The sequence below is a fragment of the Carassius carassius genome, chromosome 28, assembly GCF_963082965.1.
Source record: "Carassius carassius chromosome 28, fCarCar2.1, whole genome shotgun sequence".
Classification (NCBI taxonomy): domain Eukaryota; kingdom Metazoa; phylum Chordata; class Actinopteri; order Cypriniformes; family Cyprinidae; genus Carassius; species Carassius carassius.
The window spans coordinates 29364389-29391510 of NC_081782.1; the positions used below are offsets into that span (position 1 = coordinate 29364389).

General features: G+C 37.8%; 2 protein-coding genes across 4 annotated transcripts in view; one reads left to right on the forward strand and one right to left on the reverse strand.

Moving 5' to 3' along the window:
- Window positions 1-1394: 1394 nt before the first annotated feature.
- LOC132108273 (short stature homeobox protein 2) lies at window positions 1395-7127 on the reverse strand. 2 transcript variants are annotated; one of them, XM_059514957.1, is made up of 5 exons: window positions 6654-7127; window positions 5257-5465; window positions 3414-3471; window positions 3023-3111; window positions 1395-2633 (listed from the first exon to the last, which is right to left on the reverse strand). In XM_059514957.1, the coding sequence occupies exons 1-5, from the start codon at window positions 6904-6906 to the stop codon at window positions 2376-2378; spliced, it is 867 nt and encodes a 288-aa protein (XP_059370940.1). In that variant the 5' UTR covers window positions 6907-7127; the 3' UTR covers window positions 1395-2375. The 2 variants fall into 2 exon arrangements, with proteins under 2 accessions (XP_059370940.1, XP_059370939.1); XM_059514956.1 differs by having other exon boundaries at window positions 1395-2669; window positions 6654-7125.
- A 1958-nt stretch (window positions 7128-9085) lies between these two features.
- LOC132108289 (serine/Arginine-related protein 53-like) overlaps window positions 9086-27122 on the forward strand; it is a 147521-nt gene continuing 129484 nt past the window's right edge. Inside the window, exons 1-3 of one of the 2 annotated variants that reach the window (XM_059514980.1) lie at window positions 9086-9245; window positions 9887-10070; window positions 19505-19627. In XM_059514980.1, the coding sequence (XP_059370963.1) occupies window positions 9901-10070; window positions 19505-19627 (293 nt within the window). In that variant the 5' untranslated portion in view covers window positions 9086-9245; window positions 9887-9900. The remainder of the gene's footprint in view (window positions 9246-9886; window positions 10071-19504; window positions 19628-27122) is intronic. The other variant, XM_059514979.1, reaches the window with a different exon arrangement.

Consider the following 27122-nt stretch of genomic DNA (forward strand, 5'->3'; position numbering starts at 1 on the left):
AAACTGTAACATCTGAAGAACCTTTCTGTTTCACAAAAGGTTCTTTGTGGCAAAAGAAATCTCTTCAGATTATAATAAGGTCAGAAAGAGATGGATCTTTAAAGAACCTTTGACTGAATGCTTCTTTGTGGAACCAGGAGTGGTTCTTCTGTGGCATAGCTTGAAGAACCTTTTAAGCACCTTTTTTTCCTTTATTTATTTTTTTATTTTTAAGAGTGTAGGTCTACTGTTTTTTCAAAATAGGTTGCTATTGTAATTTGTTGTGTTAAAACCTGCTGTTTGTTATAGTGCAGTTTGCAGTCGAGGTCTCTAATTTGTCAGATCACTTCTAGCTCTAGTTCAAGGTCATACCAGAGTGACTCTCACTTAGCCTACTCAGAAGATTGAAGAAAAAGTATGTGCTTATATCCAAAGCGCAGTTTCTAAATCTGCTGGTACATTTATCCGATTTGGGATGAATCGCTCGTTTTTAATACCCACCCTTCGTCCTCTGTACAGCAATCCCTCATTCACAAGTTTGGAATCAATAATTCAATAGCACTGGCGTCCGAGTGCAGCCCAGAGCTGGATACACAAGCCCTCTTTATCCCGCGCCTTTGTTAAAGCAGTATTAATTAATAGGCCAAAACATTGTACTTTGTATCCAGACAGTAATCTGACCAGACAGGTTATTCACGATAGGAGATGCCATTTGGTATTTATCAGATTCTCAAGAGAACCGCTTCAGATCTCGATGATGAAGCTTCAGAAGAATGCAAGCGATGGACCATATAAATATAGTCTATATTTAATTACGATTACGTAGCCTATTCCGTGAAAAAAAAATTAATTTTTTTTATTCATGTTTATTAATTTATTTGAAATAAAATTAACAAAAATATTTCGTATGGGGGGAAAAATGTTTCTATTTTTCTTTTTTCTAAAGTGTTATTTTGAAGTTTCTCTGCAGAAGAAGCGCTTGCTGTGAAGCTCGGTCCCAGTGGCAGTCTCCATATGTTTCAAACATCCAGAGCTGAAAGAGATCCGTGTGATTTTGTAATAAACGTTTTCCCCAATAGATAAATATGTGTTTACGTTATCTAATATATATATATAGCTATATATAATTGATTTTTGGCAATACGTCGTGATAACATTCATTAATAATAAAAACAAACGTTGCATAATGCGTAACATACACAACAGAATCATCCCAATAATACAGAAACGAGTCGACTTTTAATTAAACCTATAAATATTATTATAAGACAGTGCCAGAGCAATTCTTAAAGAATAAAATGCACATGGAGGATTCTGTTTAAACGCTCTCATCACATGCACATATTTACCAAAAAGAAAAATCCAATAATACGAACTACGTATACCATGACACAGATTTTTGTTTTTACATTTATTTTATGAATCGAAAACACGATGTTGAGGTGAGTTCACGTTTCACAGTCATGATAAAATCATAGATATCATAAAAATGAGTGCCCGCAGTCCTTTTATAACCCTTATAAAACATGAACATTACATTTAGATTCACATGGTTGTACAAAAGATGAAGGAACAACAACTAAAAGAAATAGCAAAGAAAATCCAGAGTGCTCCCCACAATGCCTTGATGAAGCATAAAACAACCAAAATGTTTTTTTTCTTTTTGTCGTTACTAACAAAGGTATTTTACACGTGCCCGTACCATATCAATATTAGTAGTATATTACCTGAATTTGATTTTTACACCGAGAATAAAAGCCTGATGTGTGTTAATGTGAACTGCATGGGCATCTCCATTGAATAATCACCTGATATTGGATTATATTCACAATACACTCATTAACAGGCAAAGGGGTGATCATCGTTTCATTTAATGCTCATTTATTTAGTTTCAGAACTCAAAGAGCATAAACTTTAACTTAAATCGTGTTTTATCCGTGAGGACAGAAACGCATTGTTTAACATTTTTCATGTTTGGCAACAAAAGTGATTTCTGTAATAGCCTATTTCACAAATATCCACAGAGAAACTTTGTTTCAAATAAAACGAGGCCAGCCTCTTCATTTTCATTAATTACTAATAACGTATTAAAGCAGAAATGTTCGCGTTGTCACACAAACAGCCGAACAGTCGTCCCAGCTGCTTTATATCATTATATTCAGCTTCAGCTTCTTGTCTTCTGCAAAAGTTCACTTATTATTATTATTTACTCGCAGTTCATTCAACGTTTTGTAGTTGTTCTTCCATCCGCGAAAAGATCCACGTAAAGTTTGTCCACTTCACAGTTTGTGTTCTTATAAATAGCCTATCCTTTTTCTCTCGCGTGTCCATCAAAGGGAAACATAAATAATGTGTTTGTTTTTCTGCTTCAGCGTCGCGTTCGGTGCTCGGTGACGTCACAGCCCCAGCGCCGCCGCGTGCTTTTTCGCCTTCAGTCTCAGGTCCGCGATGCTCGAGTTTTTGTTGGTAGTTTTGGCCGCCGCTGCCGCCGCCACCACCGAAGCTGCTGACGCGGACTCCGCCGCGAGCGTCGCCAGGGGCAAACCGAACGGCGGGGCGGGAAACATCATGTAGGGCGCGTGCGCCGCCAGGTGCGAGTGCAGGTGATGGTGCGCGTGGGCCACGGCGCTGTCCAGCTGCAGCTGCGCCTGCACCTGAAAGGAGAAGGGCGGCACGTTGCAATGACTATCCTATGGACGCACGGGTGGGAAAAGAGGGGAGAAACACATTAACTTAAGAGAGACTATATGCAGAGCCGTTACTGGGCACTGGATCAATTGCATTTATCATCATAACTAACTAAAAAAAAAAAAATGCATTCGGACACCTGCATTCCAGTGTGCTTGCAAACTATATGCGACCCCCCCCCCCCCCCCCCCAAGGAGCACGAAAAACTCACAAATCTCTACTCGTCTGTGCAATAGCCTAACAGTTATATTCTTCGTAAAAATGTCTCCCTTTATCTCATTGCAATAACAAAAGGAGGAAAAATTCATAGAAACTGTTGTGAAAGTCTGTAGGACGCCTGTGCATTGTAACTTGCCTGCTGGAATGGCATGCGCAGAGCTCCCACGTTGACATATGGAGCGACACGACACGCTTCAAACTGACTCGCCGCTCCGATGAGAACTCCTGAAATAAAATGTTGACATTTAGTTTTTCTGTTGGCGTATATGTGCTCAAAAATTAGCCACTGCATGAATTCCTATTACATTTCTGCCCATAAAAAGATCACATGAACTTGGATAGACTGTAGTAGCTAAACGATTTTAAGGCTGTGGCTACATGCCTCGTCTACAAATAAAACAATAAGGTTATAATAATACAGAAAACCAAAACCAAAACAACAACTAACATAATAGCAATCACGTATTTATATAGCCTATAGTTTGTAAATCATCCTAATGCACGTGAAGCGTTTGGATGCAACTCACCTTTATGTAACTGATTTTCCTGCTTTCTGCATTTGGCCCTTCGGTTCTGAAACCAAACCTGAAAACACAAGACATTGATTGACAGTTGTTGGTGAGGGCATGTGTAAATCCTCCCAATATGACAACGGTTTCAGCAAAACCGTGCATCCCTGAGGACCTCTAAAATATTCATAACGCTTAACCGCACATTTCAATTATTATATTTCTATAATGAGCGGCTAATTGACGTAAAAAGCGGCCAACTATAACCACAAAACAAACAGATTTATTAAAATTTTAAACATACGGAAAGAAACAAAAATCTACGTCTGAAAAAGTGCCATAATATATCGTCTTTCTGCAATGGTTTAATCTGTCCAAGGATTACAGTCCCAGAAGAAGCAAAGTGATCCTCTGACAGCAAATACCCAGCATGGGACTATATGCCTGGGCTTCAATAGCAGGCTAAAACGTAGACATTAGGCTACTTGCTTATATCAGAGAGAAAGTTAGTGTTATATTTCTCTGCCATATCGCCTATGTTATGGGCATTGGAGATTTGGAAATGATTGTGTCTCATGCATCTGTTTTGAATCGCGCATAGTTTCAGTGCACTGTTTATTCATTTGGATTCAGCCTAACAACGAGCAAGAGACACTGCACATGCATGATATTTCTGCTGTAAGTGAAAGTGGAAACTCGATCATAAATATAGCCTATGATAATAAATCCCGATACGTTATGACTTGATCCGGTAAAATGGCAGTGTAGTCTTTGAGCCAGCGGTGTGGCCTTGTCTGTGAATACTGAATGTAAAAAGAGCATCAGATCTTTATTTGGGTAAAAAATGATAGATAATTTATGTAAATCCGCAGGCCTTGCTTGGGACAATGCCCTTTGGTAAGATCCCAAAGAGAGACGATGGTTTAACTTTTTCCAGGGAGGTCTTTTGAGCCCATATTTTAAAAGGACCAATGTATTCAAAGAGTGAATTTTATATCCCCACCCAAGGAATGAATAGATAAAAGCGAATGAAATAAGATATTGTTTTTTTTCTTCTTCTTCTGATCAATCAGACCAGAGCCGATGTCTATGTTGAATGTCATTATTCGGCTCAGTCGCTCGTCTCTTGTTACACGTATATTGAGCCTTATTATGTTTCTGTGCAGATGGTCTTCCCCTTCCTAAAAAGCACACTACAGATGTTGCCTGCAGGCCAATGCGCGCAAATCAGGGAATAATTTTAGTTCGTTGTTTTGTTCGTTATCGCTCAGCGGCGTTGATTTAAGCGGCTTAATATCACGGTTTTTCCCCCGACAATATCATTCAACACATAAGCTTATATCTAATTTTATTTACCACGCTATGAATGTAAATATTCACATATAACACTAATATTATTAATGTTAATTTGTGCTGTAAACGTTATGTTTAGCAGTGCTAGGCTAACAATATAGCAGTGCCCATGTAACACTTTTTGTAACAATTTGTATAGGCCTAACGATATTACCCTTTTTATTAATTGATATTATTAAATGCATTTTCTTTTTTAATCTCTTAATAGCCTACTTAGGAATTATTTCGGAGACCCTGCATCATTGCTAATCTTAATGTGTCAATAGTTTAATGAACTGATAAGCCTATCTATAGATAAGCGTCTACATTGCACGTTACAGAATATAGGCTACGTAATAATAGCACGTTAATTATGCAATCACCTACATAACGCCTAAACAATTTTTGCACTTTCTATGCAGTTGCATACATCCTCTCTAACGTTCAGCATTGCATTAATCGAAAGTGTTTCTCCTGTCGCCAGGGACCCACAGATGCACACATGTCTCCAGCGCGCGCGGTGTCTGACCTGCACCCTGGCCTCCGACAGCCCGAGTCTCTGGCTCAGCTCCTCTCTCATGAAGGCGTCTGGATAGTGCGTCTCGTCGAACAGTCTCTCCAGCTCGTTCAGCTGCTCAAGGGTAAAGTTAGTCCGACTCCTTCTCTGCTTGATTTTAGTCTGTGTCTCATCCTCCAGCGGCTTACAATCCTCTTTGCGTTCTTTCATATCTGTGTTACCTGAAGACGGGGCAGAAAGCACGAATGAACGCGTGATCCAGTGATGATGAAGCAGGGCAGTGTATGCCCACTGATGTCGGTCACGGATGTTTTGTCCTACACAGAGCTCTTTAATTATTTACACGCTATGCATATGCATGGAGAGTCTCTCTGAACCGGATGCTTATGGCAGGAATATTATCCTATTGCACGTGAAATTAACAACCTGGCAAAACGGATTGATGTCACGAAAATGAAATCAATAAAAACAACAATTAACGCAGCTGAAGGAAAATTCCTTCTGTCAAAATAATTAACCTGTATTAAAAAAAAGAAAAGAAAAAAAAGAAGAAAAAAAACAATACCCTGTGTGTTAGATGTTTAGTGCTTCTAAAGCAAAAATAATAGACATGGTAGGCTACGTCTAATCGAAAAGATCAGCAATTATTATTATCATTATTATTATCACTGTTTTTAATATTATGGCTGTTGATCTCATGATATTATTTCAAATCTAAGACTCTAAGAATAGGCTAATAGGCCTTCAGCGATTTTTTTTGTCAAATGTGTGCTGATTTATAATAGGCTACACTAGCACATTCTTTGTTTGATTTCTACATATATATATATATATATATATATATATATATATATATATATATATATATATATATATATATATATATATATATATATATATTTTTTTTTTTTTTTTTCTGTTAATAGCTCATAAAGCTCTTCATGTACATCTACCTGCGGGTAGCCTACAAATTTATATTTGTACATTTATACATTTCTATTGATGGTTATCTCATGGATAATCTAAATATTTAAAACGTCTTTACCTCGAAGTTTTTAATAAAAAAAATAATATCTATAGAAAATATCTAATATCTATAAGCCCACACGCAACACTGTCCTACAAAATACAGCCACAATGTTAACAGTGCTCGATTTGATCACTTAACTTTTGATTGATTCTTTTGTTTTCAAGCTGCTTTATAATAGCGATGATGAGTATATTAGTGTAACCTGAACGAAATGAACGTGATTTTAAAATAGGCCTATAAAAATAAAAATATATATATCGAAAGCGATGAAGTTGTTAAACTTAAATTATAGACAGTAAACAGGCCTTTGGAGAAGAAATAGGGTGATGGAATAATTTTCGAAAATATACTGGGTTATAAAATCGAAGGAAACACTCACCGTCTGTGAGTTTGGGACTGATGGAGTCTCTGGTTCTCTCGGACGCGAGCATGTCCGCTTCTCTGGCCGGAGATGAGCGCGCGCCGCTCCGCGTGATGCTGCTGTTCACCTCCTCGCGCACCGGTTCTCCCGACAGACTCTCCCTGTTTCTCACCGAGCCGGTCTCCAGCACCTCCCGGTACGTGATCACTTCCTTCTTTTCCTTCACTTTCTGATCAAAAGATTTGGAGACAAACGCGGTAAGTTCTTCCATCACTGCGCCCAAGAAGAAGAAGAAAAAATGCAATTTTCACGTTAGATCCTCAGCAGTCTACCATAACACATCAACATCGGCCTGAACGCGAGATGATGTGACGAGATCTTTGACAATTCCTCTTGTTGCGGAGTGTACGGACCTGCTGCCGATTCACTATTGAAGTCACACTATTTATACTTGACGAAGCGTCTGCCCCTTGATCCGCGCTCCTCTCCACGAGCCCCCTTCCCACAGAGGCGGGCTGGGACGGGGCTGGGCTGGGTGGGGGAACATTAGCTGTCCTTCAGATCCACATCACCCTTCCATGCTCGCTATTGGCCAAGATTGACAAGAGGAGCAAATTAATGTCATTAAGCTAGACTGGTTAGAGTTTGGAAACACCAGGGATCGTGATGATGGTGATGCTGGGATGAGGCCAAAACTACTGAAAAGGGCATCTTATTCCTCCACTGTTTGATCAGAGCTGGAAGACGAGAGAGCGCGATAGAGATAACGAGAAGAGCAAAGAGAAGGGGGGAAGAAAAATATGCACCTTGTGATCATGGAAGTGACACATGCATGCAGTAACAACATCATTAAGAATTTAATTTTGACCCACAGTTCTTTCATAGACGAGAAATAAAAACTAAATCCTCACAGAAAACAGCTTGTTTTATTGGGGGCTAAATATTTAACAGTACAGCCTATATATTTATTAGAGAGTGAGAATTTGTTTTTCATGACGTCTAGTTATACATTTAATGAGAATATGAAGAAGGAACATGTTGAATCGAATATAAGTAAAAACTACCAATTTGAACAATTTAGTCAAAGTGCATCACATATAGCCTATATTATAACAGCCGTAAAAAATAGCTTCGTAGTAGTGAGGAATTCATAGAATAGGCTGAACGTGCTATTTCACTTATACGGATGTTGTTTTCATTCATATTGTCCGACAGCATGGAAAAAAATATTAACTCTTTTATAAATTTTGAATTAAATCGATTTTTCTGACCTCATCGGCAGAAATTTCAGCACTCAGAGGACAACTGTTTCTATTATTAGCAACAGCTGCCTAATGACTTGCAATATATATATATTGAGATTATTACTGTGCTGTTTTATTTCTATATAATTACACAAACTTTGCAAAAAAAAAAAAAATAATATATATATATATATATATAATATATATATATATATGGTATATATATATGGTTACTTAGCCGTCCCACTAAATAAGTGCATTTGTGCATCAAGAGCGAATTAAAAAAAAATTCAAATAATAAAAATGAACAGAACCAAGTACCACAACACAGCAAGAATATTAGTTCGGCGGTAAATGACATACAGAAAGACGTCTTCTGTTGATAAATTACTACACACCTTCTCATCATCTCACCGTTAATAATTACATCACAATGAAATATTTCTCTTATATTTATGTAAACACATTCTTCATGCATACAAGCATTTATTATTCGAAACGCTGCATTAAAAAATTCTTCCAAGAGCTAAGCATTTCACCCATCTCATACGAAGAGAGGCTAGTAATAGTAATCTCACAAAAAGATTATTAGATTTTTCTTAAATATTCAAAACATCAAAGAGGGTGTTTGTACACATATATCAAGGGCGCAGTTTTAAGGCAATTGTACATTCATGTAGCTTAATCTGTAGTTGGCTCGTAAATGGAATAAAACTATCACAATATTTAGAAGATTGTGCATATCTTTGAATCTTTACTTTGATGTGAGCATTACGTGTTTTTTTTCCTTCCTCAAAAAAAAAAAGGCAACGGAATTATTAAGACTTCAGTTTGACTTTTAGAAAAACATTTTGTGTTAGTCGACGTTTTACCTTCAACATTTGAGACCAATCGTTTGCTATTACCATCACATTTTAATTTCCCCCTAATTTGTCTCTCTGTGTAGCTAACCCATCTCATAGACAGCACAATGACATTTTCTTTATTTTTCCAAGATACTTTCCATAATAGGCTGCATTCCGATCAAAAAATGAAATATGATCTTTTTTCCTTTAAAACTATTACACTCATGCGCCTGCGATTTCTCAGCATGCCTCAACACTTAAAACAAAAACACAATCCAAGTTAACAATCAAAAGAGATCTTGTCGCCGAGAGATGCATGAACACAAATAAGTGTATTTCGGGCTTATCTTGCTCGATCATGAGAAGAAGGTGAAAGCGACCGATGCTCGTGTTTGATTGGTCAGGCCTGCTGCGCTCGCATCGATGAGCTCGAGCTCGGTTACTTCTGTCTGTTCCGCGGCTCATGGCGCTGTTCTGTGAGTTACAGTTGTGACACAATAGCAGTGTGTATCGTTATCTAGGTAAGAGTGTGAATAATAGATACAAATATCAAGCGTTTTACATATAAACCTCAAAATAAGTTAGCGGACGTGTTGTATATTTCTTAAATAACGTGTGATAGAGGAAGCGCTTGGGAATATTGAGGAAACCGTGCTGTTAAGACTAACAACATTCGGTGTTGAAATGTTTCACAGACTTTATATGTAGCAAATTTTATATTTACATTCCCACGCTCTCCCGTTTATGTTCTTTTCCTTTATGAATTAAGGCACTTATATGTAAACACTGGAGGTGCACTTATATTAGCTGTCAGGATGATAGTTTCGCGTGGTTTTAAGGTTTGGGTTTAGTATTTATCACAGCCTTATTATTCATAATTATTAGGTTATTATTTGCCTGAAAATATGTGACATGAGTTTTATGTTCTGCCGCTTTCCTTTCCGGTTGTGTTACTGTGTAGCAGATCCCAAATGAGAGAACTCATGTTAAATTAAACGGGTGCTTTAATCTTCATTCCCAGTTGGGTGTCCACAGCTTAATAAAGATGTAATATGTATCCTTATTAGGCTACTGTGTGAGTAGCATTTCTGGTCTTTGAGAAACTATGTTGGTTCCTACAGTCAGTGCTTTTTTTCTCTCTGCATGTTTCGGTGTGACCCAGGGGCCGGAGTGAACATGGGCCGTCACTCATCAGACAGCGAGGACAACAGTCGAAGCAGGAGGAAGAGGAGAGCGAGAGGCCGTTCTTCATCGTCCAGCTCCTCTCACAGCAGAGTGACCAGCCGCAGCAAACCCTCCCACAGACGCACACGCTCCAGAGACCGAAACAGAGCCGCAGACAGCAGGTACACACTCAACAATGAGATAAAAAAGTTTGCCCCTGTAATCTTTCATCAAAATGTAATAACGTGCTTTTCCTCGGAAACAATTTTCTTGTTTGACTGACATCACAAGCCCTCTTATTTCTCACCCCTCCCTGCCAAGCAACTGTCACATACACGTTTTAAAGCAGTTATTCAGTTTGCATCCCAGTGTCAAAGGCAGGTGCTCGGCTGGCACATTGAGCCCAGAAGGAATACACTCTTGGTTACCAAAAAAAAAAAAGTCAGTGGCATTGAAATTGATGTCTGATCGGCTGATCGGCAGATGAGAATCTGCACAGTTGCAAGACCTCTTTGCTTCAGAGAGAGTTTGTGCATTTCTTTAAAAAAGTCTTAATTCACATTTCCACAAGTTAAGAGCTCAGTAAGTCTTAAATCAGGACTGAAAGACTTTAATTCATAAAGTCGTGGAATTAAATGTTGCATGCACTGAAAAAATGTATAACTTCTTCAGTATTTTTGTCTTGTTTTCCACTACAAATATCTAAACATCCTTAAATCAAGACACATTCTTTTGTAATGCAGTCTAAACATATGCCGTCTTGTTGAAACTGGAACAAACCGAAGTGAGTTTATGCTTAAAAAAAAAAAAATATATATATATATATATATATATGTGTGTGTGTGTGTGTGTGTGTGTTTTCATCTGAATTCAAAAAAATTTCTGACCTCACTGCTAGAAATGTGCTTGTTTTAATCATAAAATCAGTTTTTCATAAAATAAGACTTTATGGGGGAATGAATTAAAAAGTAATAGAGGTCTGTTGAAAGTTGTATTCCCAAACTCGGAAGTGTTGCTAATGCAAGATATTTACATTTAGAGAACATATTGACATATTATTCCTTAAACAATGAACACTGAATTTATTACACTCTTCATTAATCTTTCTTAATGTTAGTTAGTAATTGTTTGTTCACAAGTGCGTTAACTTTTTGGGCTCAAGTTTCCCTTAAAGAAACTGTGAATTTGGAAAAAAGCTGTACACGTGAGTTCAAAAGCAGGGGAAACAAGTCCATATCTCGCTGTTTAGGGTCTTCCAAAAAGATGATATTACGTCACCAAATTCACTCAGTTCATTTTGACCACAGCTGGACTGCTGGATGCCAAACATTCTCCACTCTTACATTCATTCCCCAAACAGACTTGTGCAGTTTGTTGAAGCCAGACGTTTCTTTGTGCAGTCACTTAGCACTGTCTGCCTGACTTCAATTATTCATGACGCTTGCTCAGTTGCCATTATATGTGATGGGAAATAGTTGCTCTCACAGAAAGATGGATGTCTGTGTAGGTCAAGCAGCCAAATAGACTGCTGTTGATCAGCCGTTGTTTACCGTATCCACACGTCATCCATCTGTAAATCTGTTAGTTGTTGTTAAGTGGTCTTATCTGTGTAACTCTGCAGGTGTTTTATGCCCTCATTATTGCTCTGTTTGTGATCATGGGATATCTGTTTGTCTGACCGGTGGCAGGTGGAGCAGTGTTGAGCGAAACTAAAAATCTTATATCGAGACTTTCACTTTTGTGATTGTATATAAAACACAGGATTCAGCAGAGAAATGTGTTATTCTGATACAGTAAGTACACTGAATAGTACAGTATGTGGGTGTATTTCATATATTTTAAAACACCTTGTGAGCATGGACACTGGAGGACTTTGAAAGAGTCATATGGAGGTGTACGCCGTTATGCAAAATGCATTTTTTTTCTCACGCCTTGCGTCTGTGTGATTGCACATCTCTTAATCACCATTTTCCAAATTTGATGTACATTATTTTCCAAACATCAGGAATTATTCATTAATAAATATCAGTAAATTTTTGCAGGATTGTCACCACATGACTTTTCTCAACCTGAAATAATCTTTATTAGTCATAAATAAATAAAAAATAAAACCTTTTTTTATATAATTTGTCATATAATGTTTTATGTGTTCATTTTCTTCATAAACCTGCATGTTATGCATGACTTTGATTTGGTGGACAAAAGGTTTTCGGATATTATTAATAATTAGTTGAACAGTTTTTTTATATATATCCCTAATAATTACTAAAAAGATTATGCCAAACTACTTAAGTTTTTAATACGACTTCATAATAATTATGCAGTAATAAATCTCTTATAAATCATTTGTTTCAAACAGTTAGTTTGTAGTTAATTCATAGTTTATAAATTGTAGGTTTTACATCATTAATAAATTAATGTGATATGTACAAGTAGTAAGTTCTTCATTAATTCTCAGTGTAATTTACAAATTATTATAGATGTATTATTATATTATAGTATATGTATAGTATATATATATATGTATTATAGATGTATATATAGATGCATTTCTCTAAGTGATGTATAATAGCATATAAGCAAATTTATAATAATATATAAGTAATGTTTTTGTGTAGAATAAAATGATATGCATTTATTCTACAACTTTTTTTTACTACTGGTGAAAACACATCAGTTAGATATGGTTAACAAGATTAGGGTTAGGGTTAGGGATTATCTAACTCTTTATTTGTGATCAAATATAACAATAACTATTAAACTCACTATTTGTACATAGCAAATTAATGCATTAGCAACGTCTCTAAATTATGAGTTAACTAGTTTGCAAATAATTTACAAGTGCTTTGTTATTGTACACTTATTTTAAAGTGTATAAGACTTTCTTGCCATGAATTCTAATTCAAAAATTAAAAACATGCTAATCATAAAATTTGTGTATTGTATGTATGATTTTTTATATGTAATGTGTGTGTGTGTGTGTCTCTCTCTCTCTCTCTCTCTCTCTCTCTATATATATATATATATATATATATATATATATATATATATATATATATAGACACACACACACACACACACATATTTTTTAATAGAGGAATAGCTAGAACAGACAAAAACGAGCATCATGTCATTGACCCACATGCTGTCAGAACAGTCTTTAAGAGCCATGTGCAGATGCTCTAAAGCAGCACAAACATTAACTTTCTCCCCAGTTACTGACGCCATGATGGAGAGAGCCACTGGCACCAAAGCATTAGAGGTATTCAGTCAGGTTCCATCAGATGCAGAAATGCATAATAAATTTAATTATGGTTTTTATAAATATTTGATTTATTCATGACGTGGGGACTGGGCTTACGCTGTTGATTTAGCTTTTGAAAGTGGCTCTAAGAAGTCTTGATCTATCAGCTGGAGTAGAGAATAGGGAAGTTGACAGCAGCTCGTTGGAGAAAAAAAGGAGAGAGAAATAGAGCTGATTAGTTAAAATAATGCAGTCAGATGGGTCTATATTCATGATATCAACCTTTCTAAGCACAGAGTATTCAGACGGCTGCACTTCTGCCTGCTTGTCTGCATCTGCATGCTGCTCAGGGGCCATCAGGTTGCTTAAAGGGACAGTTCACCCAAAAATCTAATCTAGTCATCATTTACTGACCCTGAGTTTCGGTTTCTGGTCAGCAACAGCCTTTTTTTTGTGGCTTTAGCAGAAGAAAGAAACTCACACAGGTTTAGGACAACTTGAGGGGAGTAAGTGAAGACAGAATTTTCATTTTTGGGTGAACTGTCCCTTTAAAGCTGTGTGGATTTTCTTTAATGTAAAATATTTCTCATTTTTTATTTTAGGGTTTTTGCATGTCTTAAAAAGCTTATTTCGCCCTTAAACAATTTAAGGTCTTTAAAAAGGTCTTAAATCAGAGCAGACAATATTAAATTCATAAAGTCATGGCATTAAATGTTGCATGCACATAGAAAAATTTCATGTTTTCCAATATAAATATCTAAACTTCCTTAAATGCATTTATTTGAGATGCAAAAACAGATAGTTTAGTCTAAGAAGATAGTCTTCTGAAAAATTGAACAAAATGAAGCAAGTTCATGCTTAAAACAATAACAAACATCTGTAAATGGGGTGTGAAAGCTTTTCCCTTTGAATTAAGTAAATTTTTTGGAGTTCTACGGCAGGTATATATATATATATATATATATATATATATACACACACACACACACACACACACACAGTGTTGGGGGTAATGCATTACAAGTAAGTAAGCGAGTTACATAATCAGATTACTTTTTTTAAGTAACTAGTAAAGTAACGCATTTCTTTTTAATTTGTTACTTTTTTAAAAAAGTCGGATCCAGAGATGGCAGCTATGCTTTCCCGGGCCGCGGAGATGGTAGGGCTCGAGTGGAATCCTCCACCGTGTCCCAAGCCTTCCAGGCTGTGCCTTTCTTCCCGGAAGTGAATAATGAGCTCAATAAGTCATGGAAGGCACCTTTTACTGCCAGAAACCCTTGCCACCATCGATGGCAGTGCAGCAAAGGGGTATTTGGTGATCCTGCAGGTGGAGCGTGTGGTAGCGATTCAATTTTGTCCTAAGTCTTCCTAATCCTGGTGTGGAGACCCTGTACTGCCTTCCCAGGCCCTGTAGGCATTTGTCGAGTCTAACCGGCGGGGAAGCTGCTTCTGCCTTACACGCCATGGCGTTATTGCAGGTGCACCAGGCTCAGGCACTGAAGGACTTGCATGAAGGTAGTCACAATCCAACGGTTCTGAAAGAACTCCGAACTGCCACTGACCTTGCACTCCGAGCGACGAAGTTGCCATCTCTGGCTGTGTCTGGCAGACATGAGGGACACCGACAAGGTCCAGTTTCTCAATGCCCCTGTGTCCCAGACCGGCCTCTTTGGAGACACAGTCGAGAGCTTTGCCCAGCAGTTCTCGGCTGTCCAGAAGCAGACTGAAGCGATCCGACACATCCTGCCCCAGTAAGTAGCTGCTGCCTCCACTCGTTCGCTGGCCACAGCGCAGGTCTGCGCTCCCTTCACATGTCGCAACTCGCCCGCCACCTCCTCCTTTGGAGTCAGAAGGTTCTGAGGTCACTTAGTGCTTTTCACATTCCGTGCCTGCTCAACCATACAGCTGACGAGCTGTCTCGAGCAATGCTCCCTGGAGAATGGTGACTCCATCCCCTGACAGTCCAGCTGATTTGGACGGTTCGGAGCTGCTCAGGTAGATCTGTTTGCTTCTCCAGATAACTCTCACTGCCACTGCCAGTTCTACTCCCTGACCAAGGGAACACTCGGCACAGACGCACTTGCCCTCAGCTGGTCGCAAGGCCTACGCAAATATTCGTTTCCCCCAGTGAGCCTTCTCGCACAGACACCAGGCAAAGTCCGGGAGGACGAGGAGCAAGTTTTGCTAGTGTCGCTGTATTGGCCCACTCGGACCTGGTTTCGCGAAGTAGTGCAACTCATGACAGCCCCTCCTTGGCCAATTCCTCTGAGGAAGGATCTACTGACTCAGAGATGGGGCACCATTTGGCACCCGTGTCCAGACCTTTGAAAACTCCATGTCTGGTCCCTGAATGGGAAGCAGAAGTTCTAGGTGACCTACCCCAGGAGGTAGTGAACACCATCTCTTCGGCAAGAGCACCATTTACGAGACACGGTTATGCCTTGAAGTGGAACCTGTTCATTGAGTAGTGTTCTTCTCGCTGAGAGGACCCCTGAAGATGCCCGATTGCAGTCGTGCTTTCCTTTCTGCAGCAAGGGCTGGAACAAAGGCTGTCTCCCTCCACCCTCAAAGTTCAGGTTGCCGCTATTGCTGCGTACCATGAACCTGTGAATGAGAAGTCTTTAGGTAATCATGACCTCATCATCAGGTTCCTTAGAAGGGCCAGGAGGTTAAATCCTTCCGGGCCCCCATCTATACCCTCTTGGGACCTGACTCTAGTGCTTAAATCACTACAGCTGGGCCCATTTGAGCCTTTGCATTCAGTTGAGCTAAAGTTTCTTTCATTGAAAACTCTGCTCCTGCTTGCACTGGTCTCCATCAAGAGGGTAGGGAACCTGCATGCATTTTCAGTTGATGATTCGCGCCCAGAGTTTGGGCCCAGCTAGGTTCCTACTACACCCTTCAAAAGACCAAGTAGTGAACCTGCAAGCGCTGCCCCTGTAGGAGGCAGACCCAGCCCTGGCTTTGCTCCGTCCCATCCGAGCATTGAGAGTGAGGCAGAAGGGGAATGCTGTCTCTAAGCAGAGAATGGCCCACTGGATTGTGGATGCCATAACCCTGGCTTATCGGGCACAGGTTGTGCCCTGCCTGTTTAGGTTGCGAGCTCACTCAGCTAGAAGTGTTGCATCCTACTGGGCGCTGGCTCGTGGCGCCTAGCTAATGGATATTTGTAGAGCTGCGGGCTGGGCGACCCCTAACACATATGCTAGGTTCTATAGCCTTCATGTAGAGCTGATATCCTCCTGTGTTCTCACCTCAAATGGGTAGTGGCACTGAGAGGCCCTGGTTAGTGTCGGCTTGCTTAAACTGCTCCAGAGTGTCCAAACTGTAGACCCTGTTGAGATCCTCCATCACCCTAGGCAGCTGGACGCGGCGGAACGTCTGGCGCCAGGCCTTCATGATGAATCCGTGGGAACCATGGAAGGCTGGGTTCCATATTGAGGGCGGTACTCGTATGTGTATAGTCCATGGTATATCCTTAGAGATCGTGATTCCCCCGGCAGACTTCTGTCTTCCCAAGAGGGTTTTAATCACCTCAAATTTCTCCATATACACCTAAACGGATGCTATATGTGTATTTGCTCCCGAAAACGTCTTCTGGAAGGATGGGGCCTCCGCAGCATCCCTGTTCCAAGCAGAACGCTTGACGCTTTGGTCCCAATTTCATCGGCCACTGATGTGACGTCGAGAGTGACCAACTGAAAGGGAACGTCTCGGTTACGTATGGTAACCCTCGTTCCCTGAAGGAGGGAACGGAGACATCATGTCCCGTCATGACGGTTGCTGTACCACCGCTAAGCACCAGGTCACCAGCTCGGCTCCTCAGAGAGCACCTGCTGCCTTATTATACTCACGCTGTGATCAGCGACAGCTGGATGCAATAATTGCATACCAATGTGCATTGGCTCGTTTAGTTTACACTCGAAATAGATTGGTCTATCGAAGCGATTTCCCAATTTCGTCAGTCACCGACGTAATGTCTATGTTCCCTCCTTCAGGGAAAGAGGGTTATCATACATAGCCGAGACGTTACTTTGTTTTCCCATTTATTGACTGACAAGTCTTCTGTCCCTATACTGGGAGAAATTGGAAATACAGAGGTGTTGTTTGCACTGTGTGAACATGACGTAGTTACAGACTACATTTAGTTACAGACTAAATGTAAATGTGCATTAATTCATCCCACTCGCAAAAACAAAAAACAAAAAAAAAAGATTTTGTGTTCATCAAAATGAATTAAAACAGTGAAATGCAAACTCAGATGACACAAACCTGCAATAATTAAATGTTAAATAACACAAATGTATCTAATCCCATTTAATTAACTAATGTCTTTGCTGCTGACCTTTGATGATCCAGTTCAACTATACTAATAATCAAAAATGAATATAGATAAACTAACAATTGTGCTTCATTGTTTTTGTTTTTTATTGCTGAAGAGTCTTGAACCTTATTCTCCTGTGTTCTGCTGTACATTTACACTGTTGACGTGATGTAAATTTACTTTTCGTTCAGTCCTGAGGTTTATTCATTACACTTTTCAAAAACAATCAAGCCCTGCTCATATTTAAAAAGTAACTTGAAAGTAGCGCAAAATTAATGCAATGCATTACTTTCCATAAAAAGTAACAAAGTAACATGATTAGTTAAGTTTTTGGTGAGTAACAAAATATTGTAATGCATTACTTAAAAGTCACTTTTCCCAACACTATATGTATATATAACGTTTTGGGCAGTAATGTGTCACTGTAGTTTGATTACTTTTTTAGTAACTAAGTAATTTTAACACGTTACAATTTTCAAAATAGTAATAAGAGTATAGTTACAAGCCGAGGTCTCTATACGTTACTGCCGTGTTACATTGCTTACAGAGTTCAGTGATTTATAATCTAGATTGTAAAAAGGATGTAGCACACGGAATGTCAAGTCAATTGCCAGTGGATTAGAGACCTGCTCCCGCGAGACCCAAAGCAACAGAGCTAGTGCCGCGCGGGAGAAGATGCATGCTGCGATCGAGTACACACTTGTGTGTGTGGGAGAATAAAATTATTCATGGGACTCCTGCAGAATAAAATTTTATAAACCATAAATATCTAAAACAAATAAATTGTTATTCATCCATTGCACAAAAGCAACATGAACTCATATAAAATATAAATGATTTACAGGTGCAAGCATAGGCAGAGTTTCTATTTAGGCTATAACACATCTTTGCAGCGTTGAGCAATGCAGTACTGAAATTTGCATGCACATGCATTTTAGATATTATGAAAAATTCTTTATGCATATATTTATCATGTTACAACAGATATTTGTGAGATTGCGATGAACTGAGATGTCTTTTAGAGATCATAAATGCAGCGCTCTTTGCTTGCATTCTTCTATGGCAAACCATACATGCAGCAGCCGCTTGATTTTGTTAAAAATAACAGTGTTCTGTGAATGATGATGCTTTAATAACAAATATTTATTGGGAGCGTGTATGCTGGGATTTCATAAATATCATGGAGAAAAAAGTAACTTAACTAGTAATGAAATCAAAACAATGAAGGGATTACTTTTAAAAGGAGTAATCAGTAATTTGATTACATTTTCAGAGTAACTTGCCCAACACTGTGTGTGTGTGTGTGTGTGTGTATTATTATTATCATAAGCTCACTTTGTTAATCACATCTTATCCTAAGTCACTTTGCTTCTCGAGTAAATATATCATGATTTAAGAATCTTAACACATTTGCGCTGAAAACAAGACAAAAATACAGATGAAGAACAGCAATGTCTTGCTGTGATTTTATAAGATTATTTTAGATTTCTATTTTATACTAGAACTTCCATGTTCTAGTTAAAGCATTTTCTATTTCTTTTGCTCTTTCTTTTTTCTTTTTCTTTTTTTTTTTACTCTTTATTTATTTTTAAATCATGGAGATCATTGGAAGTTGTATTTTCAAACTATGAATTCTTTCTAATAAAACTCATTTTGTGGGTCCTAGACATTTACATTTAGAGAATAGTGTGCCCCTCAATCTGGTCCTTAATATTTCTCTCATTAAACCTACAGAAATAATATATGATAAATAATATAATGGATACAAACATTGACATGGGCTCTGCCATGCTTTCAGCTTTTGCTGGCCTGGGAATTTCTGTTTGTCCAGACAATGATCATGAATCCTATCTGAAAATTTTCCAATTAGAAGCATTGAAATGTTTATAGCTGAGCTCTGAAACATTCTGACACCTATATAGATATGAGATTATGCAGCAGAGAATGTTGTGTGTTGGTCAGACAGATGCTGTATATAGACCACACACACACTGTGGCCACATATGTGAGTGTGTGTGTTTAATGGCCTGTTGTTACTGATGTTGCAGGCACAGAAAACGCTCCAACAGCAGCTCCTCCAGAGGGTCCAGTCACCGGAGGCGGAGCCGGAGCACAGACAGAGGGCGGAGCCACAGGTCCCACAGGTCTGGGTCCCGCAGCCGCAATAGAAGGTAAGGACGAGCACACTGATGACTGTAAATAGTTATGTAAATAATTGGCCCTTAGCATTGGAATGAATGTAAGAATGAATTCATTCACCTTACAAAGTACCTACTTTTGCTTTTTAGATAACATGATTTTACTGTTTTAAATGGTTTTGAGCAGGAAACTTCAGGTCATTATATATGCAAGTCAATCATACTGTATGAAGCAAGATCTAAATATGAAACATTTGTGAGTGAATTGCACTGTTTGTGCTCATTATGAATCATGTGACAGTCACATTCACTGGTGGACAATAGAACAGGTGAAAAACGGAGAATTGTTTTTTAAATAGGATTTACTCTGACACAATTTAGCCTAACCCTTCTAAATCTTTTTCATTTTTTGTATCATTTTGACTTTAAAACATACATCATACTTTTTCTTTTATTATTGTGTATTTATATCGATATTTTAATATTCCACTCTCATTTATTATATTTATTTTACTCTGGGTAAAGAATAGTTACACTCAGCTGGACAATAAGGACAAAAATAATTAATACCAGTGCCAATTAATCATAACATAATTCATTCTTTGTTAATAGGCTTTCCTTCTATGTTTACTAATTTTTCCACCTGACAGCACAAGGTTTTGCCTATATGGAGCAAATACTTTTTTCCCATTTTCTACTTCTGTTAAAAAAAGGATAATTTAGTTGAAATGGTCACACTTTATTTAAGGTCCAATTCTCATTATTAACAGACCATTAATAACAACTTTTGCCTCAATAAAATCCTAATTAGCTGCTTATAAACAGATAGTAAGGTAGTTGTTAAGTTCGGGTATTGAGCAGGATTAGGGATGTAGAATATGGTCATGAAGAATATGTGCTTTATAAGCACTAATAAAGAGCCAATATGGTGATAATATTCATGCTATCAAGCAGCTAGCTAATAGTGAGAATTGTTCCCTATACTAAAGTGTTACCGGTGTGATTATAATTGTGTTAGAGTATTTTTATAAAAAATAAAAACACATAAAAACACAACAGTGTAGCATTATGTAAAAATAAACAAACTTGACATTTAAAGGGTTAAGATTCTGAAATTTCTGAAATTCATTTCTGTTAGTTATGATCAAGACTGATGTTGTTACTTTTTCTAATTGACGCACAAGGGTTAACCCAGAAATTGCTTGTACATTACACAAATACAAAGAATGTACTCCAAAAATCAACTACAAAAAAAAATTGTTTACAATGCTGGTACAGACTTTATTTCCCCATAAAATGTTATTTGTTTTCTTTACAAACCAAATGTCATTTTTATTTGATTAAAAACTACACACGTCAGCCACATCATCATCAGCAGTGATGATTTTCCGCCCCCTTCCCCCTCGTTTGGACTCAAATGCTAACATGTGCTTGGCTAATTAGCGTATGACAGGTTGCCATTAAAGACCTTCTGTTCGCAGAGCCACTCACTCTCACAGCTGCTTGTCCTGCGCACATTGATACTCACACTCATTACAGGGGTTATTAGTGTAGATTATTATTGTTTTTGTCTGTATTAATTAAGTGCTGGCACAAGCACCCTTGGGTCAGTCCACATTTGTCTGCCCTTGTGCCTGTTTGGAGCTCGGAAGAAAACAGGGCACTTAGGTTGATGAATTAATGCAATTAAAATATAATTATCCATCGGCTGTTTATTTCATTTTTTTATTTAAAGTAAACTCTCATGCACACAGGAATAAGAACTGTAGGCTTTTTGTTTTTAAATGTAGGCTGTTTCATTAACATTGCAAATGTGTGTAAATGAAGGAGAGTTTTGTTGAAGGCTTTAGAAGTGTAAAGATGGCTTTTATAATGCATACAGGCTAAAGCCTTTTGTTTACTTGTGTTCGGCTGTTGGAGATGCTGGAATCATTTAAATAAGTCAGGAAATTATTCATATATATCTTAATTAGACTGACACAGATAAATGGGGCTTATAGCTTCAGGCCCACACTGAATTAAGGGTTAAATTTGGTGCAGATTCAGTGTTTTATATGGTAACTCTTACCCTATGGGAATGAGATTATCTGGCATGAAATAATTTGGTAGTAATAGTAGACATTAGTGTTTAAACATCTGGACTGATAACTCAAATGTTACTGGATCAGTGCTCTCCAGGAGCCAGTTATCAGCCATGACCATTGCAGCCTTAAATAAGGTACTTAAGGTGACTTGCATGAAAGCATTTGCCTAATAGCAAAAATGTTTTGGCGCTGAAGAAACAGTCTTTGGCCTGCGAGTCTGTATGATGTCAGAGTTTGGTTTGTTTAGTTTGTGTGAAAGCTGTTTTCTGAACTCGAGCTGTTGAGTTTGAACGTAATAGATTTATTAGTTTCTCAGGTTTCTTCTTGTTCACTGTTGACTACTGAGGTCATGTTTGGCACGACGTGTTCTGTAATTCCACTCTCTATTTGAAAACAGATGGGAAAGGAGCAAGAGAATGGGAAATATTTAAAAGAATCAGCACATGATGGCACTGCGCAGGCTGACGTGTGTTTAGTTTCCAAACTCAAACACAAATCCTTGCATTCGTCGCGTGTTCATCAATTACACATTGGATAGATATCACAGGCTTTATTTTTCTTGGTTGTAGGTAATGTGTTAGGACTTTCAACTGATTGAAATTTTTAATCAAATTGATTGCTCAATGTGTCGACTAATTAATCGGATATTAATCATTGTACTCTAAATAAGAAACTAAAACTACCAGTGGGTGGCAGTAAATCTTAAAGAATAAGTCGTTTGTTCGTTCATTCATTCATTCATTTGATTCATTCAAACTGCTGATTCATTCAGGAATTCAGTTAATGGCTCTCTTTGTGAATGGACCATTGAATCATTTATTCACCCGATTCGTTCAAAACACAGATTCGTTCAGCAATTGTGTGTTGCTCAGAGATGCACTACAGTTCTTTAATATTTGCTTGGCAAAACTGAGCAAGAACTGACAATATTGTGTCTAAAATCTGAAATCAATTTGGTGAACTGTAGTGAAAGTAAAGTGAAAGTGACATTCAGCCAAGTATGGTGACCCATACTTAGAATTGTTGTGTAAAATCAATATAAAATTTGCTCTCGTGCTATTTGGGGAAAAACAGCAATCGTGTGAAATTACTTGTATGAGACAAAAAATCTAATTGGGATTTTAGGAGCATATTAGGAGCATATAATTGCATTATGTAGGCTTCATTACACAGTGAGTTGTTGTCCATCATAACTAATTAATCAGTTTAATGTGTTAAATCAGCAGCTCTAAAAAGTACACATAAAGTGTACTGTATATATAAAGTGTATTTCCTGTACCACTTCTTTTAGGGACCAATTCTAACTATTAACAAGTTGCTTTTTAGCATGCATATTAACTAGCTTGTTTATTAGTATTTATAAAACTTATTCTGCATGACCGTATTTGAGATCCACCCCATACTTAAATTTAACAACTATTAAGAAGTAGTACCGTATTTTCCGGACTATAAGTCTCACTTTTTTTCATAGTTTGGCTGGTCCTGCGACTTATAGTCAGGTGCGACTTATTTATCAAAATTAATTTGACATGAACTGAGAGAAATGAACCAAGAGAAAGCGTTACCGTCTCCAGCCGCGAGATGTCGCTCTATGCTGCTCAGTTCTCCTGTAGTCTACACTGAACACATAGAGCGCCCTCTCGCGGCTGGAGACAGTAATGTTTTCTCTTGGTGCTTGGTTCTAAATAAATGCGACTTATAGTCCAGTGCGACTTATATATGTTTTTTCCTCATCATGACGTATTTTTGGATTGATGCGACTTATACTCAGGTGCGACTTATAGTCCGAAAAATACGGTAATTAGGAGTTTATTGAGACTAAAGTCGTAATATGTCACAATGTTTTCATTCAGCATCTTTAGTGTGAAACATACGTTACAGTAGCTGTCTTAAAACATATTTTAGTGAAACCGTTAATGTGCACTTAACTGTAAGTTGCATTGTTTACTATTGAGTGTAAAATCTACTGCATTGGAAGAAGATCGTAGTGTTTGGGAGATTAAATCACCTATTTTTTCTGCCCTAATGAAAGCACTTTAGCAGGTTTTGAATGAATGACCTGCCGTATTACTAGTGACTTAAACAGGTTAAATGAAAGCCCTCTCGTTAGTAAGCGTATTAGTTTTCGCTGTATTCTTTATTTTGAGCCATGTTATTGGGTTTTATTTCTCTCAGGTTGAGCCTGATCAGCTAAAGCTGAACAAGTGATGGGCTAGACAGAGAGAAACAGGTTACCTGGGTCGGGCCTGCGATCTGTCACTGTCACGTTAAAAAGGTTTGGGTCTAATAATGGCGTTTGGGATGAGGCAGACTGATAAATCAGGTGTGAATTGAGTGGACAGCTCTCTTTGATTGATACACTGACAGGATATGAGCAAGTGCCGTACCAGATAGAGAATATGAGAACGGGAAAGAGAAGAAAAGAATAGGACCCACAGAAAAAAAAAAGACCCAAGGAGTGGAGGATATTATTCAGAGAATGAGAACAATAACTGCGGCATGGAAATATTGCGGGAAAGAAGATTAGGGCAGTTCAGTTGGGCATATTACACTCCTTGGCCCCCATAAATAAATAAAAAAATAAACAAGTAATGCAAGAGAAATATAGAAAGTTAGAATGTGTGGATTCTAGTGTGCTGTTCACCACTTTGCTCTGCTCTTCTCTCAGTCTTTTGCCCTTGACATGTAAAACAGACACGGGAAGCTGATGAACCATTAGATGGTAATATATTTATTCCCTTTGATCAAGCTCAGTGCCTCATGCATACTGGGAACAAGCCATTGTTGAATGCATTTCTCTTGCATTATGGGTTGGTAACTGTTAATGATGCAGTGCACGAAACTGTTGTGCTACTTTTGCTCATGGTACATCAGCACAAATACTTATTCACTAAACACCTGCAGTCCAGTTTAGTGTGCAGCATCTTCTATATTTACATTCTTTCCTCCACAAACATGCCTATTTTTATGCAAATTAGACTCATTGTAAATTGTGCTTCATTCATAAAAATTGCCCAGAGCAAATGAAACAAGTGCATAAATAAATATATGAAAGGAGATGTTTGAGAGCAGAAGCTGGTGCTTTTAGTGGCCGCAGTTCATTCTAAGTGATTCTGCACTATGGATTTCTAATATGATTAATCTCTGGCTATCTGTGATTGTTCTTAGATATTAGTAAAATAAATGGCTGTCTTAAGATACATTTTTCACAGATGTTTTATTTAGTAATAGTTTTTGTCTTTTGACCAGAAAATATACTGATTTTAAATGTAGTCAGAATATTGTCATTTGACATTATTATTAGTTTTTAGTCAGTTACCATGGTCTGTCTGAATACTTAGTCACATGTGTGTTAACCGTTTAATGCACAGTAAATTCCAGTCAGTTTAACCTTCATTATAGCACACGTACACACATACAGACATCTTGTCATATTCTCATCAATAATATGTTTAAATTTAAATTGTTTAATTATTGTAATAATACATATTGACCGTTTCACCCCAGGAAAGATGTGCATGTGCTATTTGGGCGATCATGTGATGTTTTAACAAATGTGTTTTTCAGCCAACTTATTTTTCTTTTGCTGAAAAGAGAAGTGCTTAATGGCCTTTCATGATGTCTTATTTTTTTTATTTTTTTATTTATTTATTTTACTAATTTAATGATTCTTAGAAATATTATTAAAGCAGCTGTTGAACAGCAATTCGGTTTTGCCTTTAAATAAGAAGTTGTATTAAGAGTTGTGCTATCTTAAAGTAAAAACATTGAAACGTCTTTAAGCTTTGTTTTTGTTTTTTTACATTTATTCATCCTTATGAATGCATGGATGGATGGATGGAAAGCATCTGGTGTACCTGGATTCAGCCTTCATAAAGTGGTCATCACTGTTAGTAACTGCTGATCTATTACTGTGCTATAATTCTTAATAAGTTTTTAATTTTAGAATTAAAAACAGCAAAAACATTTAATGTGAATAATGGGAGATGGAACTGCATTTGTCTAATCAATTCCTTCATGCACATAAAAAAAGTAATGTGACTTTGATCTATAGAACTGCATAACTTGACTAACCAGCGGACTGATTTTATTGCCCAGCATCTGAAATCGAATGGTGATTCTGAAAAAGCGAAGTCTATAAAGTAGGGCTGTCGCGGTTAAGAAATTTCCCCTGTGGTTATTATGGGTGGCTCAATAGCGCGATATGCGGTATTACCGCCGTTTTTTTTTTTTTTTTTTTAACATACCTAATTTATCCTTATTTTGCTGCATACAAAGCTCTATCGTTGAGTTATGTAGCATATATTGTTGCTTTTTTTAACTGACAGAGACGTTTTAAAACATTTTTATTTATTGTTAAATGCCAAACAGCAACAAGAACATGCGTTTTCCAATATATATATATTTTAAGAAATCAAGTTCTAAAATGTATTACATGTATGTGCGCGCGACTTTGGACAGCAGCGGAAATCTAGACTGATTATCGCGTCACCACTGGCCCAACAGGATAGTGGATTCGCGTTGGAGTCGATGCACTCCTCAAGCAGATAGCGTGTGTGTGAGCTCGTTATCTGCTTACGCTCTCTTGGGTATGGGCACTGACGCAGAGGTTGTCCGTGACTTCAGCAGGTATGCCTGTTACTTTCACGGCTGTATTTTACAGATTTCGCAAAGGCTTCAGCTACTCCTAACTGTCGGCCGGTCTCAGCTGTTCTTTTTGATGTTGCTCCGCGATCTGATGCTTGAGGGGGCAGCTGCGCTGGATGACAGGGGACACTCGAAAACGCTTAACATGGCTTAATGTACTAAGACAGTGATATTAACAGACCAAACTCACTAAAAATCATACTAATAAAGTATACTATCTATAAAAAATCAGATGAGCCCTGAATATGAATGCAACTCGTTTAATAACACGTTAAGCCTTTTCCTCCCATAGAAAACCGTAATAAGAAAACGCTTAATGTGGCTTAATGTACTAAGACAGTGATTTTTAAAAACCAAACTCACTAAACATTATACTAATAAAGTAGTATACAATGTACAAAAAACAAAACAAAAAAACGGATGATCCCTGAATATGAATGCAAGTCGTTTAATAACACGTTAAGCCTTATGATGGTTTTCTATGAGAGGAAAAGGCTTAACGTGTTATTAAACGCGTTGAATTCATATTCAGGGATCATCTGATTTTTTGTAGATAATATACTTTATTAATATGATGTTTAGTGAGTTTGGTCTGTTAATATCACTGTATTGGTACATTAAACCACATTAAGCGTTTTTCCCGTTAAGCGTTTTAGAATGTCCCGATGACCTCAAATTAGATGTATTGCAGTGTCACAGGAACCTTTTTTGAAGCACATTTTGCATATCGGCTCATCTATATTCGCTGGCTCGTCCTTTTCATTGGGTTGAAAGCCAAAATGTTCCCAAACTGGCAA